The following is a 17,130-nucleotide window of genomic DNA, read 5'->3' as shown; positions in this document are numbered from 1 at the left end:
AATCATATCGTAGAATGGCTTAAGTTGGAAGGGACTTTAAAGATTGTTTAGTTCCAACCCTCCTGCTACATGCAGAGTTGCTGACAGCTAGATTAGGTTGCCCAGGGTCCAGTCCAACCTGGGCAATGTCTTGGGATTTGGGGTATCCACAGCTTCCTGGGCAGCCTGTTCCAGTGCCTCACCATCCTGAGTAAAGAATTTCTGCCTAGCATCTAACCTAATTTTCCCCTCTTTTAGTTTAAAGTTTGTCTTATCACTATCAGACCATGTAAAAAGTTGTTTGTTATTTCCCCCTCCTGTTTATAAGCTCCTTTCAAGTACTGGAGGGCCATAATGAGATGTCCCCAGAGCCTTCTCTTCTTCGAGCTAAACAAGCCCAGATTCTCAATTTTTCTTCATAGGTGAGTGCTCCAGCCTTCTGCCGATCTTTATGGCTCTCTTCTGAACCTCCTCCAACATCTCTGCATCTTTATTGTGCTGGGGGTCTGAGATTTGGATGCCTCACAACGGCAGACTAGAGGGGAGCAGTCGTCTCCCTTGTCCTGCTGGCCACCCCTCTGTTGATGCAGCTTAAGATACTGTTGGCTTTCTGGGCTGCAAGGGCATGCTGTTGGTTCGTGTCCAGCTTTTGGTCCACGAGGACATCCAGGTCCTGCTCAGCTGAGCTGCTCTCAATGACTTCGCCCCATCTATGCATGCCATATGTCAAGGATTGCACTGATGCAAGTGCAACGCCTTGAACCATTCCATTCCATATTTGGAAGACCTTAGTATAGGCTATCAGGAGTGTTGGGCTTGATTGTTTTATATATATGCATGTAAACTATAGTTTTTTTTAGGAAAAAGCAGTTAACTGCTAATAATTATCATCGCTAATCTGTAATCCAGACAAGACTGAAATCCTAAATTTCCTATTAGTCCTTGAGTATTTTTATTTGAATGCAGGTGACCTTCTTGAAATTAACAAGAATTTTTGTAAACTACAGGGTAATTTACAATTGTAAAATTGTGCAAGTGCCATCCTTAGATAAAAGAGAATTGATTTAACATTTTATTTGCACAATCCCTTTCAAGTCTGAGCATTAACCAAAAACTCCATCTCAATGTGATACATTTGTAAATATAGAATCATTTGAGTTAGAAGGCACCTTTAAAGATCATCTAGTCCAGCTCCCCTGCAGTGAACAGGGACATCTGTAGTTCAGTTGGGTTGCTTAGAGCCCTGTCCAGCCTGACCTTGAATGTCTCCAGGGACAGGACATCCACCACCTCTGGGCAACCTGTTCTAGTACTTCATTGCATTATTGTTAAAAAAAACAAAAACAAAACAAAACAAACAAAAAAAAAAAACCGTACTCTTTATATCCACTCTAAATCTGTGCTCTTTTAGTTTGAAACAGTTTCCCCTTGTTCTTTGACCACAAACTCTGCTAAAGAGTCTGTCCCCTTCTGAAAGGCCTCTATCAGGTCTCCCCAGAGACCCAGAGCCTTCTGTGTGCTGAATAGCCCCAGCTCCCTCAAACTTGTCATCACTGGGGAGGCATCCATCCCTTGGATTATTTTTGCAGCTCCCCTCCAGACACTGCAACAGGCTCATGTTCTTTTGTACTGAGGACTCGTATCTGGATGCAGTGCTTCAGGTAAGGTCTCCCCTGCTCAGAGTAGTGGGGCAGGATCACCTCCCTTGTCCTGCTGACCATACTTCTTTGGATGCAGCCTGGGATAGGGTTGCACATTGCTGGCTCATGTCCAGCTTGCCATCCATCAGTACCCCCAAGTCCTTTTTATCACAGCTGTGCTCAATGCTTTCATCCCCTGGCTTGTATCAATAGTGGAGGTTGCCTTGGTCCAGGTGCAAGACCTTGCACTTGGCTTTGTTGAACCTGTCTAGGTGTTACTGATTTCCATCTGGACACTGATCCATTGACAACCATGCTCTGAGTACAATCTTGCATTCAGTTTCTCATCTATTAAGCCATCCACCCATCAAATCTGTCTTTCTGTGATGTAGAGAAAAAGCTGTAATGGGAAACTGTGTCAAAGGTCTTACTGAAGTATAAAGGAGGTAAGTGGCCGTTCCATTGCCAACGGATACAGTTGCACCATCAGAGAATCTCCAAGGTTGGCAGACCTCCAAGATTATCCAGTTCAACCTACCGTGAATATTTCTCCTGTAAACTGTATCTGTTACTACAACATCTAAATGTTTATTAAACATTTCTGGGGACAGTGACTCAACTACCTCCCTGGACAGTTTGTTCCAGTGCCTTACTGCTCTTTCAAAGAAGAAATTTTTCCTAATATTCAGCTGGCACCTTGAGGCCATTCCCTCTAGTCCTATTGCTAATTATGCTGGAGAAGAGGCTGCTCCTCCCACTCCCCCCACCCTCCAGCTTGCCACGACCTCCTTTCAGATAGTTGCAGAGAGCTATAGGTCCCTCCCTGAGTCTCCTTTTTTTCAGACTGAACAATCCCAGTTCCCTAAGCTGTTTTTCGTAAGACTTGTGTTCCAGACCCCTCATCAACTTCATTGCCCTTCTCTGGACATGCTGTAAGGGCCTCGATGTCTTTTTAAATTTTTTTTAATTTTTGTAGTAACAGGCCCAAAACTGAAAACAGTACTTGAGATGTGACTTCACCAGTGTTGAGTTTAAAAATAAATAATAAAAAAAAAAATTGGCCACTAGCTTTGTCAGGTGGAATTTATCCTTAGTGAAGTCATGCTGATTGCTTGATATCGCTTCCTTCTCTTCCGTGTTTCTTAGCATAGCTTCTGGGATATTCTGTTCCATGAGCTTTCATTGCGAAGAGGCAAGCCTGCCAGCTCTGTGCCGCACCTACCTTTAGGCTCGGCTCCGCTTCCCGTAATCGGTTGCGCAGGCGCAGGGCTGCTGGTCAGTTCTGTTATGGGGGCTTTCGCTGGAGGCGAGTGACACAATGAGGCATAGCGAGACGATGCTGTGGCAATGCCTGGAGGCCCGGGCCAGTCCTGCTGAAAGTGTCACCGGCTTCCCTGCCTCCTCCCACTGTACGAGGGAGGGCCGAGTGGCAGCAGCCTAGCGGTGACATGCGCCCACATACCACCATAATCCTGCACTAGTTACCGTTAACCCCAGGGACATCTGCTTCTACATGGAGACCCTGTACAACCTACCCTTTACAACATGTGCATCAGAATGTGATATCATTGTATTAGGGACTGACTGATTGCATTTTTAGCATTTTTGATATTTAATATTTTTACACTTCAATATTGAATAAATGTGACTGAGACGTATTCCAAGAAGAGAATATTTTTTGTGATTGCAGTATTCCGGATTCACAATCTATCTAGGGCTTGCTATGGTATTTACAGCCTGATTCCACCAATTTTTAATCTCTCGCTTGTAATTTGTTATCTCTTGTTTATCATGTCTGTACTATCCATTTCTCTAATCTTTACAGTTGAGTCTCTCACTATCTGCTTATCTTTTTATCTAAGCATACCCTAGCTGGTATGTAAGGTTGGGGAAAAAAAAAAAACACAACAATTTTAACTTTCATAAGTGTGAATGAAGAAATAATCCTCGCTTTTCCTACGATGTAGACAGCAGTGGCAAGAGAGGGAAAAAGTAGCAAAACCATGTTCTTGTCACAAAATTTGCACTCAGTAATTGCGAGTGTTAGAACATTGAAAGTCTTTATAAAACTGTAGATTGTAGGAATTGTCTTTTCAGTTTATAATATTTTCTCTTACATTTTAGGTTACTGAGGACCCATCCTTATAAAGACTGTATTTGTCTTTTTCTTCTGCATTTTTTTTTTTTTTTTTAAACCACTGTTGATATTAGCATCAGTAGAAGGGAGAAGTGCTCTGATCTGACATTAGAGATGGTATGACTGGTATAAATTATTTCTATTCAAAATCTTTGTGCAGCTGTTATATAATATAGAGTAGCCATATAGGTTAATGCAGATGCACATCTAGATATATGTACAGACTGAAGGACAAGAGGTTGGAGAAAAGCCCCATGGAAAGGGACGTGGGGGTTTTGGTTGATGGCAAGTTGAATCTGAGTTAACAGTATGCGCTGGCAGCCAAAAGGACCATCTGAATCCTGGAGTGCATCAGGTCCGTCACTGCCTGCTGGTCAAGGAAAGGAGTTGTTTAATTCTGCTCTTCACTGCTGTGGTCTCACCTTGAGCACTGTGTGCGTGTTTGGGTGCTGAAGTGTAAGAAGGACTTAAAACTCTTCAAGCGTATTCAAAGGAGGGCTGTGAAGATTGAGATGGGTCTAGAGCAGGCATATCTGGCCTGTAGCCCGCATGCAGTCCAGCTCAGCTCATTCTGTAGCCCTCACCCCCTGCTGCTGCATCATCATGGCGGCAGGTCTGCCCCATTCGAGCAGCCTGGTCTGGCCTAGTTGCAGGGCACAAGCAGGGCACAGTGCAGTGCAGACAAATAATATAGCACTGTGTTTAATTTGTAAGGAAATAGTGTCAGTTTTCAAATATTACAATTTGAAAAGACATTATATGCAGAAACATGCTGCCAAATTCAGTGCACATCAAGGAATGCTTCGTAAAGATGAATTAATGGAACTGAAAAAGGTCTGTTACAAAACATTTTCAAAAAAGTTAAAACTCACATAAACTCTGTTATAAAAGCTAGTCATGTGATAGAAAATCTGCAAAGAAATTAAAACCATTTACTTAGGTGAGTTTGTTAAGAGATGGATAGAAAGCATGGCAGATATAATGTATTATGATAGAAAAAGAAAAAGCAGATTTTTCTAAAATCAGTTTGTCTATGACAAATATTATATGTCCATTTGACTGATTATATTACATTATAATTATATATTATATGTCCATTTGACTATGGACAGATGAAGTGAAGAAATAGAAAAATCTATTGAAAAAGATTTGGAGTGTAAAACTGCTAATTTCAAATTTTATTCTTTGATGATAGATTAAATTACTGATGCTGCAGATATGGCTCTACTCGCTGTTTTTGTTAGAGATATTGATAACAAATATGATATCACTGAAGAAATGAAGAAATGACTTCTTTGATACCACTGAAAGACACAACTAAATCTATTCTTTTGAATGAAGCAGTAAAAAAAAAAAAAAAAAAAGAAAAAATTACAGCAATTTTCTTTGTCAACATATGTGGTCTAGCTACTGATGATGCCCCAGTGGTTGTTGGTAAAAAAAAAGGGACTTGCAAGATTAATAGAAGATGATGCAATTACCTCTGCTAACTCAGATAAAATATCATGGCATCAGGCATCAAGAAAATGTATGTGTAAAAGCTTTAAAAATGAATGCCATGCAAATCTTCAAAGCTGTGAATTTCATAAAGCCCAAGAGACTGAATCATCACCAGTTTTAGGAGTTCCTTAAAAGCATAGATGCTGATTATGGGGTCATTGTTGACTTTTCTGAATGAAGGTGGCTAATTCAGGGTAAAATGCTAAAAGACTTTGCAAAGTGAAATCATATCCTTTCTGGAATCAAAAGGAGAATTTGTTCCAGAATGTGGAGATTAAAAATGGCTCAAAGGTTTAGCATTTTTGCTGAATTTGGCCACTCATTTGAATGAGTTGAACATGTGTCTTCAAAGTGAAAATCAACTTATCTGTACTATGTTTCTGACAATATTAGTGCTTGGAATGAAACTTAAATTATGGCAAGATCAAGTTATGTCAAATAATTTCATGCATTTTGATACACTGCCTAAAACAGTTCTATGAACAGTGAAAAATATGCAGGTGTGCTTTCTATTTTGATAAAGAAGTTTGAGATTAGATTTTCTGATTTCAGGGTTTTTTTTTTTTTTTATATTTGAAAGTCCATTTGGCCAACAAAAACGTATGACTTACAGGTTTTCACATTAAATGCATATTGTTGCCATCGGACATTCAACTTTAAAAAAAGAAAAAAAAAAAAAGATCATGTCTCTTTACCAGACTTGCATAAGCGCTCTCTTACCAAAGAAAAATATCCCTCACTTCACAGTCACACCTTATTCACGTCATTACTTTTTGGCAGTACGTACATTTGTGAGCAATTATTGTCCAGGATGAAGCACAGGAAAAGTAATATTTAATCAAAAATCTGGGATGAACACGTGGAGAAGTCACTAGGAATGGCAACCGCTGCCATTGAACCAATCTGATGCATGAGTTCCACAAAAACAAGGTTAGACATCCAACTAGTTTTATGCCTTTGTTCCTCCCTGTTTTTATGTAAAATTTGTTACTTAAATACATTGAGTTTGTATGCATTTTGTGTGACCCATGGCAATTCCTATTTGCTTGGTATGGCTCAGGCAGGCCAAAAGGTTGGACAGTCATGTTCTATAGGACAGTGGTGTACGATGAGCAGCTAAGTTCAATTGGTTTGTATTGTTAGGTCATACTTGTTTATCTCCATGGTTCCCTTCCAGTCCTGGATAGTCTACTGTTTTATTACTTTGTGGTGTAAGAAAACTTTCTGTGGATAGACTTGAACTGGGATTGCTTCAGTCTCCTGTTCTGTCAATGGGACACAGTTGGACAATCTACACAGTAATATTGTTGACTGTGTGGTAATTGGGTCATAGAATGAATGCTTCTGTGAATGCATTTGCCGACATGCCTAGAAGTGTTTTCTTAGTCTATTGCAAGAACATTTACCCTTACTTCTATTGTTCTTCAAAACATAACATCTATGGGATATCATCCAATAGCTTGTGTCTCATCACTCATACACTCCATTCCCATTAAACATTCTTATGTGAAATTCCAGAGAAAAGTAGGACAAGAATTTGAATCTAGTAGCTGTGTATCCTACTTCAGGATGGAAATCACATTTTGCCATTTCAGTCTTAGTAATAGCTTCCCATTCAAGCTAAAAAAAAAAAGCTGGACATAGACTGAAATTCCACAGTGAGTTCTAGAATGTTAATTCAGATTTTTTCTTTTCATTTATTTCCTTCATTTTTATTTTGACAGAAAATAGAACAAGTGCAATTTGACATGAAGAGTGGTAAATTTCGTAGAAGTTTTGCTGTCTACCTGAATTAGAGATTTTGTGCCATTTAACTGATTTGTTACTGTTTCTTTCTAAGTTCATTGCTTCATTCCCTCGTTCCAGGAAGCAGGAAGTAGGAGCTATGCTTTTTTTTTTTTTTTGGTACCTGATGTATTGCTTTTGAACAATGTATGAAATACTGAGCAGTGTGTTAGTCAAAACTGTCCTGAGCTGATAGTTAAACCATTTTGTGAGGCTAGTGTTTCTGTATTATTTTCTTGTAACAGCTATCAAGCAAATACCTAATAAGCTAATACCTGTTACCTAAGTCATCCTCTGAAACCTGGACTCTAAACTATTTGTTTATCTTGTGATCTCCAGAACCCAGACAGGCAGAATCACAGAGGCAGAGGCACAGAAGGTTAGAGGGAGCCTTTGGTCATCTTCTCATCCAACCCCACTGCTCCATAGGGTCAGCTGGAACAGGTTGCACAGGGTGGTGTTCACTCAGTTATTGAGCATCTCCACAGAAGGTCATTCCACAACCTCGATATGCAGTTTGTTCCAGTGTTGACTGGCCTCACAAGAAAAAAAACGTTTTCTTTTATTCTGATAGAATTTTTTATGTTTTATGTTTTATGTTTCAAACTGTGCCCATTGTCTCTTGTTCTGACAGTAGGCACTAGGGGCTCCATCTTCTTTATGCCTTCTCATTGGCTGTTTATATACCTTGTTCAGCCTGCAAAGGAGATGGTTCCAGACGGATCTTATCAAACTCAGCTCTTTCAACTCATATGAGAGATGCTCCAGTCGCTCAGTACAACTTTGTGGCCCTTTGCTGGACTTGCACCAGTACATCCATATTTTCCAGGGGGCCCAGTAGTGGCCACAGTGCTGACTTCACCAGTGCTGTGCAGAGAGAAAGGATCACTTCCCTTGACCTGCTGACAGTGTTACCCCTAATCTTAGAATCATTTAGGTTTGAAAAGACCTGTAAGATCATTCAGTACAACCATCTTCTCCAAGTCTGTGTCTATACTATGTCCCTAGTGCCTCATCCACACATCTCTTAAATATCTTCAGGGATGAGGACTACACCATTTCCCTGGGCTGCTTTTTCCAATGCCTAAGCACCCAATCTGTGGAGAAATTCTCTCTAATAACCAATCTAAACTTCCCCACACACAACTTGAGGTCATTGCCTTGCATCCTGTCACTTGTCAACTGAGAAAGGAGAGCACCAACCTACTTGGAGCAGCCTTCTTTCAAGTAGTTTTAGAGAGTGATAAGATCTCCCCTCCAACCTCCTCTTCCACACTAAACAGCCCCAGTTCCCTCAGTCATTCCTTATAACTTGTTTTTCAGTCCCTTCACCAGCTTTGTTACTCTTCTCTGCACAGGGTCAAGCAGCTCAATATCCATCTTTGTAGTGAGGGCCCCAAACTGAGCACAGTATTTGAGGTATAGTTTCACTAGTGCTGAGTACAGAAAGGCAATTACTTGCCTAGTCCTGTTGGCCACACTATTTCTGGTGAAGGCTAGGAGCTGTTGGCCTTTTTAGTCACCTGATACCTTATGTTCAGATGGGTGTTGACCAGCAGCTCCAGATCTTTTTTTACTAGGCAGCTTTCTGCCCCTGTTTGGGATTGTTATGACCAGTGTAGCACACAGCATTTAGCCTTCTTGAATACCATACAATTGGACATAGCTCATTGATCTAACCTATCTAGGTCGCTCAGCAAAGTATTCTTATCACTGAGCAGATCAGCAGTCCTGCCAAACTTCGTGTCATCTGTAAACACAGCCCTCAGTGCTGTAGGACACCTTTGTGATGAGGGTACATAGATGACTCAAGCTCAGCTAGTCAAACAAAACAGCATTAAGCTATTTCTGAAAAAGGGATAACATATGCTTTAGTCTTTGTTTCACCGTGATTAAACTTTTTTTTCATCCTTTACTTCTTGTTTTTACTGTTATGTTCCTGTTCATGCTACAATCTCTTACTACATTAGTTTTTATCTTATTTCAAAGAGTGTTTATGTGGATATGAAAGTGCAAATAATATTCCATTCCATTCAGAAGATCATAATTTTATTCTAGGGCTTCATGCTTTCACAAATACTTGTTTTGAAACTGAAACTGAAACTGAAGATAGATGGAGGTAATTCTTTTGAGTGACTATTTCACCTTTCCTGTGTCATTTACCCTGTAATACAATTTGAATATCTTTATTAAGAAACAAAAGTTTGTCTCCCTTGTAAAAAACTGGTTGGACAGCTGGGCTCAGAGAGTTATACTGAATAGAGTTAAATCCAGTGGGCAACTGGTCACTAGTGGTGTTCTTCAGGGTTCAATATTGGTGACACTCCTGTTTAGTATCTTTATTGATGATTTGTTCAAGGGGATTGAGTGCACCCTCAGTAAGGCTGCAGATGACACCAAGTTGGGAGGATGTGTTGATCTGCTTGTAGGAAGTGTTCTACAGAGGGATCTGGATAGGCTATATTGATAAGCTGATGCCAGTTGTATGAGCTTTAACAAGATCAAGTGCGAAGTCCTGCACTTTGATTACAGTAACCCCATGCATCACTACAGGTTTGGGGCACAGTTACTGGAAAACTGCAGGGAAGAAAATTATCTGGGGGGGTTAGTTGAAAGACAGCTGAGCATGAGCTAGCAGTGTGCCCAGATGGCCAAGAAGGCCAGTGGTGTCCCACCTTCTATGAGAATTACCATAGCCACTGGGACTAGGGAAGACTAGGGGACTGGGACATCCTCTTGTACTTTGCACTGGTAAGGCTGCACGTTGAGTACAGTGTACAGTTGTGCCCCACACTACAAGAAGGAGCTGGAGTGCGTCCAAAGAAAGGCAATGAAGTGCATGAAGGGTCTGGAATGAGGAATGTCTGAGGGAACTGTGATTGTTCTGGAGAAGAGGAGGTTCAGTGGAAACCTTATTGCTCTCTACTACCTGAAAGGAGGTTGTAGCAAGATGGGAGTTGATCTTTTCTGCCAGGTAACTAGGACTAGAGGAAATCACAGAATCACAGAATTGCAGGGGCTTGAAGGGATCTCTAGAGATCATTTAGTTGAACCCCTCTGCAAAACAGGTCCCTTACAGCAGGCTGCACAGGTAGGCAGGTCTTGAATGTCTCCTGAGAAGGAGAATCCACAACCTCCCTGGGCAGCCTGTTCCAATGCTCTGTCACCCTTACTGTGAACAAGTTCCTGTGTATATTGGTGTGCAGCTTCCTTTGTTCCAGTTTATGGTCATTTCCCCTTGTCCTATCTCTACAGACCGCTGAGAAGAGGCTGGCCATGTCTTTTTGACTCCCACTGTTAAGATAGTTACACACAATAATCAGATCCCCTCTGTGTCTTCTTTTCTCAAGGCTGAACACACCCAATTTGCTCAACCTTTCCTCATAGGAGAAATACTGCAGGCCCTTTATCATCTTTGTGGCCCTCTGCTGGACTCTCTCCAGGAGATCCTTGTCTTTTTTGTACTAGGGAGCCCAGAACTGGATGCAATACTCAGGTGATGTCCTCAAGTTGCACCAGGGGAGGTTTGCGTTGGATATTAGGAAGAAAACAATTTCAGAAAGAGTGGACGGATGTTGATTGGAACAGACTATCTGGTGAAGTGGTGGGATCTCCATCCCTTGGAGGTGCTCAGGAAACATATAGTTGCGGCACTGAAGGACACAGTTTAGGGGGCATGGTGTTGATGGTGTTGAAGACTATTGGACTTGTAGTCTTTTCCAACCTTAATGATTCTGTGATTCCTCTATACTGATAAATACTCTTTTTTTTTTTTTTTTTTTTTTTTTTCATTAATTTAGCAGCAGTTAATCAATACTAGACTGCATCATTGTTTACCTCGTTATATCTGACATGTGTATAGTCAATTCCAAAAAGATGAATTTCTGAAAGAATTCCTTTTGGCCAAGTCTAATGTATTCCTACTCAACTGTTTTAACTGGAACAGCTTGTTACTTTTCACCTGTATTTCACTTAGTGTTAGGTTGTTTTGCATTTAATGGTATTATAGAATTGTAGAATGTCTTGGGTTTGAAGAGACTTTAAAATGATGTATTTCCAACCCCCTTGCATGGTGGGGTTTGTGGGATTCTCCTGAAAAGGTGTGCTGAAGGGAAAGACTTAATTAGGTGAAGACCAGTCAAAGGTCTGATAGCAGTTTTTTGCATAATTATCTTGTTTGCCATCTTGGTGCATAGCCTATGGCAGTTGTGTTGCTGAGAGAACCGATAAACCCGACTGCCCCCCTTGATCATGATCTGAACTGATGTCAAGAGCCTGACCCAGCAACTTCTGGCTGAATGTAGTGCCACACTGTTGTCATGTTGTTTCACGTCAAGCCGGTGCTGCACCAAGCCAAAACCGTATGACAGCACTCACAGATATGGTTCCATGGCTCTAGGCGTAAAAGAAGTGTAACCAACTCTTGCAGGACCCAGGGGAGGCCTTGCTCTTTCATGAAGTGGGCTACACATAGCTTATGAGACTAACCTCACACTGCAGAAGCAGCATGCACTGTAGCAATTAAGTAACAATATCAGCAGAGACCAGATGCCAGCAGAGTAGGGACCACTATTGAGTGGGATCTCCTCTCATCTGAACTGAGACCTTCACACTACATGCACCAATGTCTGAACTGACCATCAAACATCAGGTCATACTACTCTCCCTAGCAGTATTTAGAAATCTCCCTTCTTGCCAGGGGATATTGGTTATGGCCCTCTCTCAAGGAATTCAGTCAAATACCATGCCTTGACAGACTCCTTTACCTGGCAATTCACGGAGTGTGGCATATACTTTCAGAGTTTCCGTGAGTTATCTAATGGTTTGGTGGGGAGCTAGGAGTGCACATCACATTCAGCACGCACTCTTGCCCTTTAGCAAGTTGTATACTTTGCTAAGACCATTTGTTTGTTAGTATATGTTTGGAATTGTTACCTGTTGAGCATTTGCTAACTGAGATTGTAATTGCTTAAGGACATTGTATTAAATAAATGTACAGTTAACCACCTGACTTGTGGTCAGTGAAGTGTGTTAACTGAATTCTGTGCAACCCCGCTGTTTGTAAGGCGGGGAACAGTGCGCAATAGAAAATCTGCACGACACTGCTGAATATGGTGGATGACAGAGTTGCAAACAACTTTTGCCTGTATTATGTAAGCATGGACAAAATGGTGTTGCAAAGATACATTTAGATTAAATTCACACTATTCTCTTTTCATTAGCTAACAAAATTCATTATCAATCTGTTCATAATTTGTAGCAAAAGCTTTTTGATAGCACAGGTATCTCAGTTTATTATTATTATTTTTAATTTTTTTCTTCTGCATGATATTCCTATTTCTCTGAGTTGGAGAATCTGTTTAGCTATGAAAATGACAAAGCATATGCATGTATTTCAGCCTTTGAGTTTTTTTTGTTTTGTTTTGTTTTTGCATTTCATTTTTTGTTTTGATATAGTTCTGGAATATTTAACTTGAAAGTACCCAGTATTTCCTCAACAGAGTTCAAATTTTTTAACTTAGTGGCAAGAAGGAATAGAAGTTAACTTAATGGCTTGTGTTTTGTGGAAACCTCACTCTACCTCTCTCCTTGTGTCTTTTTTCAGTTTTCCTTTTTTGGGGTTACATTCAGCACCATCTGCCAGCTTGTGACTTCTCATCACTGGTCATTTCTAGCCCTGCATGCCATCAGTAAAATACATAGGTTTTGTTTCCTGTATTAAATAACTTCTTCCTTCAGTATTGTTCTTTCACTTCAAGAGAGGTCTTTATCAAAGCTATGTAGGAAGTGTACAGCTGTGATAGGCAATGTGTATGTGTTCATGTCAATTAATTAACTTTCTCTTTTTAGAGTTGAAAGCTCTAAATTGCAGTTTTTGTAATAATTCATTCTCATCTAAAAGGAAAGAGAAGACTATATGAATCACATCTTAAAACTAAAACATGGAGTTGTTATGAAAATTAGCTATAAAATAAATAGGAAAATAATTATTTCTTATATCTGCAGGAATTGAATAGTTGCATATACTCACAGATATTAAGAGTAGTTCTGGTAGAAGGAGAAAATAATGTAACGTTGACCCACAATGAAGCCTAAAATTGTGAGTTAATTTGGAGTTGGGTACTGTATGAAGGGAGACTATGATGAATTGCTTTGAACTTCATTAAGTCTTCAGCAGTAAATTGTCTGAAAGCCCACTTCAGTAGTGGCTCGTAATCTGTCCATTAGCAGTGTAAGTTTTTTAGCTTACAAAATGTTTTTAGAGCAGTTTAGTTCAGTGACTGAATCACTGGTCCTGTTTGTGACAGAAAATGTGGTATGTTTCTTTTATAGTGCCTTATAACTTGGTCTTCCCACGGGATAGAAATCATGCTTTACAGTTGTTTTGAAGTCTTGACAGCTATGTTGTAGTCTGTGGATGTTGTATTTTCTTATGCAAACTGATTTCTAGTAATAATTATTTGTTTCTTGCCTTTCCAGTATCTTTGAGGATGAAGGAATGAAACTACGACAGCTGAAACTAGAGAATCAAGTAAGTGGTTGTGCATAAGCTGGCAAAAATAAATGTGAGGAAAACAAACATTAGTCATCTTATTTTAGAAAGCGAAGCTAAAGACCTTGTTTTCTCTTCTTCTCCCTTCTTCTCACTTCCCACTTTTTCTCTTGATCACCTGGCCTGTTGTCATTTACTTTGTAATTTGTTGCTCAGAACTACATAAGGTAAATAGCAACCATGAGTCTAGGCCACATTGTTCAGTTTCTGTTGTGATATGCAAGGCTGCAGATGAAGTCATAGTGTCATAGAGGCTTGAGAACTGGATGTGAAGTGATTAAAAATGGTCTGAAGAATAAAAGCAGAACTGATTGCTAACATTTTTCAATAAAGTTCTGCCTGACTTCTATTAAATAGCTTGCATGGCTTGTAGGTTTGATTTCTTTTATGCATTTATTTTTTGCACATCTTACTCATTTCATTGGGATTGAATCACTACAAGGCAGGAATGAATAATGAGGTTGGAAGACTGTAAGTAATTAGCATTTTGAGTCTCAAAATAAAAGGTTCCCTGAGCAACCAAAAGATGTGTAATACTGTTTTTGAAAAAGATATCCGGTTTCTTTCTACTTACTGTTATTTTTGTCCCCTGCAAACCGAACAAAAAATGAAAAGAAAATAAAACAACACATTTGCAGCCAAGCATTTATTTAATATTAGATTTTGTCTCTTTTTTTAAAGCAGCTGGGTGCTATTTGCTGGATGCTAAGATCTCTTGCTCATCAAATCAATAAAGTATACATCGTTTGAAATTTCAAGTGCTTACCTAAAAGTTAGAAGTTGTGAGATTGTTATAATTATTCAGCTGTCCATTTCACATGAAACGGAATTCACTGTATTATGTTATAGATTGAATTCATCAAGGTAGAACATAAAGTTGTGTTGAACTTACATTTTTTAGAAATTCTGTCTCATCTGAGGATCTTTAAGTCAAGACATAACACTTTTCAGGGAACTAATGCATCAGTTAATAGCCCTCTTTCTCAAAACTTGTTATTTCTAATTTGAGTTTATATAGCTTTGAATCCAGACAGATTCATTATTGACTTGACCTCCATTTACGTATGGACACTTATCTAACACACTTCAGAGTTGGGGAGTTAAAAATATCCTTGGTTGTATCTGTAAAAGCTACCTGTAAAGCTTCTAATAACACATGTTGTAAAGAGAAAACAGTAAGATAATGAAAAGCTTTAGCTTGAGAAAAAGGTCTTGGAAGTAATTTGTAAAGGAGAACGTAGTGCTAAATGCCATTTAATAACAAGTTCCCATAAGAAGGATGATCTGACTACTTGTTGACAAACCTTGATGTCCGTTTCAGGACTGTTGGCTTGGGGTATGAGCCAGTAGCAACAAGTGGCTCTTATTGCTAGGCACTGTGGTCAATGTATGCCAGTTTGAGATATTGTCATGGAGATGCATCACTGTTCCAACAAAACAAAGCTGCTGGGCTGGATGGAATTCACAGAATCACAGAATTCCTTTGGAGCAACTGCCAGTTAAGCAACTGAGAGGTAAATTTATAGAGTTCATATACTTCTGCAATTTGATTCAGGGTTCAGAGTTTTCTGTGGTACTGTTTTTTTTTGTTTGTTTGTTTGTTTGTTTGTTTTCCCTTTTTTTTTTAAATTTGATCAAGATTGCAAGCATCAACGAAGCTGACAACTAGAAACTTCCATTAAAATATATTTTAACACCCCAGTTCCACTGTAGGTTGGTGATATTTGGTAAGAAATGCTAACAGTCTCTTATTTAGGATTGTATATTTAAGTTTGAATGTTAACTTTGAAAGTCTGCCTTCTCTTTTACACCAGTAGTACCATTCTTTCTGAAGCAGTAAAGGTCAATAGCAGATCACAGTTAGACATAATGGATTCATTACTGTTTGTAGCAGATGTCACGCTTAAGCAATTTTCCTTAACGTTTAGAGGAACTGAGATAAGAATTGCAGAATATTCTTGTGAGATACAGCAGGATTGCGTTTAGCATCTTTGACCACATGGAGAATCTAGAATAAACCTTTGACGTATTAAGGGCATGTGTCTCTCATCCGTCTTTATGATGTATTTTGAACACTATTATTTGTGTTGTTTCTAATGATGCTTGACATCAAGATCTATCTGTGGGTCGTATCTGTCTGCCCCAAAGTTTTTGTCTAGTCAAGTTTTATACTTCGTTTTCCTTGAGAAGAGAGGGGATGACTTCTCAGACGGTGCTTACTTCCTCAGCAGCTCAACCTGTACTGCTGCTAGCTCTCTGTGGATGGAGACAGTAAAAGCTGAAGGCTCATTTCTGACTGCATTTAATATGACATTAGTCTTGACGCTTAAGTTTTGTTAATGCCATCATCACTAGCATTTGTCCCTGCTATCTTATTGTGAACTAAGGAGGAGCTGAAAGAATAGAGGCCATGCCTCAGAAATCCATGCCTTATGGCTTACTAAAGTAGATCACATCAAGTAATAAATAGTATATTGCACCTTCAAGAGGAGTGGTTGAAGCCTTGTTATGTACCATCTTCCTATTCATTGTAGTAGTAGGAAGAGCACCAGACTAGTCTGCTATGGTGTATGCATCTGATGCATCTGGCTTCTTAGGCAGCTTGTTGGAAACTCACTGGAACCAGAGTTGATGGTTTGTGATCATTTAAGCATTTCTTCAATTTTAGTTACACTTTTCTATGGTACTCAATACGTGGAGTTTGCAAAATCCTGGCACCTGTTATTTATTTAATGAGTTAAATGTTCCTGTGCCATGTGATTTTTTGTAATTTTACATGAAATTTTACTGTGACACAGGGCTGGAGAAAAGGATTTGGTTAGTAGACAGAAGCATGTTTTTTTAAACTTGACCTTAGTGGAATGAGTCTAGAGACACACAGTGCTGAAGGTAAGACTGCTTTGCAACCTTGTGTAAAGAGAAAGAGCTGCTACCAACCATCCCATCCATTAGCTTGTAAATTTTCTTCATCTCAATAAGCAAAGTTTTAGAGAGAAACCTTTTTAAATCACTATCAAGTTTCATCACTTTGATTATCTTGAAATTCTTGTGAAAAGGTTTGTCACATCTACCAGCAATAAAGTATATGTTCCAATATGCTTTAAAAAAAATCTAATCTTGTAGAATAATCAATGAAGTAACTTTAAAAATCATTATGTGCTATACTGACTCCAGTTTCAGTTTCCAGTTCTAACAGTTGCTATGTACTTTCTTACTGTTTTTAGGATGTATTTATTTTTCACCTGTCCATTTACTAGGTACAGAAGCCTTGGCAACATTTTTTTTCAAATACTTATTCTATTTTTTTGTAATTTGTCTTTTTCTTTCTCCTTTTATGTTAACTATTAAAGATTTAGAGAATAGAGAAGAACTTTTTCGCTTGGCATTAATTTATCCTAATGTATAATATATCCTTGAAGACTTGCATTCTTCTGGTTGATCTGACTATTCTCCTAGAGAAAAAATATAACTGAATATTTTCTTAGAATTTCAATTTATCTTACTTTTCTCTAGACTGATCTGATAATCTCAGTGCA

At 39.2% G+C, this 17,130-nt stretch overlaps 1 protein-coding gene across 5 annotated transcripts in view; it reads left to right on the top strand.

Annotated features, from left to right (window-relative positions):
* The window catches only part of TULP3 (TUB like protein 3), a 33,610-nt gene that overhangs the window by 1,486 nt on the left and 14,994 nt on the right, over positions 1-17,130 (top strand). For 3 of the 5 annotated variants that reach the window (XM_052701682.1, XM_052701679.1, XM_052701681.1), the window contains exon 2: positions 13,522-13,573. In XM_052701682.1, the coding sequence (XP_052557642.1) occupies positions 13,522-13,573 (52 nt within the window). Of the gene's footprint in view, positions 1-9,152; positions 12,195-13,521; positions 13,574-14,915; positions 15,109-17,130 lie in introns of those variants that run through there. The other 2 variants (XM_052701683.1, XM_052701680.1) reach the window with 2 other exon arrangements.

This window comes from Tympanuchus pallidicinctus, unplaced genomic scaffold (genome assembly GCF_026119805.1).
Source record: "Tympanuchus pallidicinctus isolate F22 unplaced genomic scaffold, pur_lepc_1.0 scaffold40, whole genome shotgun sequence".
Taxonomy (NCBI): domain Eukaryota; kingdom Metazoa; phylum Chordata; class Aves; order Galliformes; family Phasianidae; genus Tympanuchus; species Tympanuchus pallidicinctus.
The sequence above is the reverse complement of the archived record's forward strand: the minus strand, read 5'-3'. Positions and strand labels throughout refer to the sequence as shown.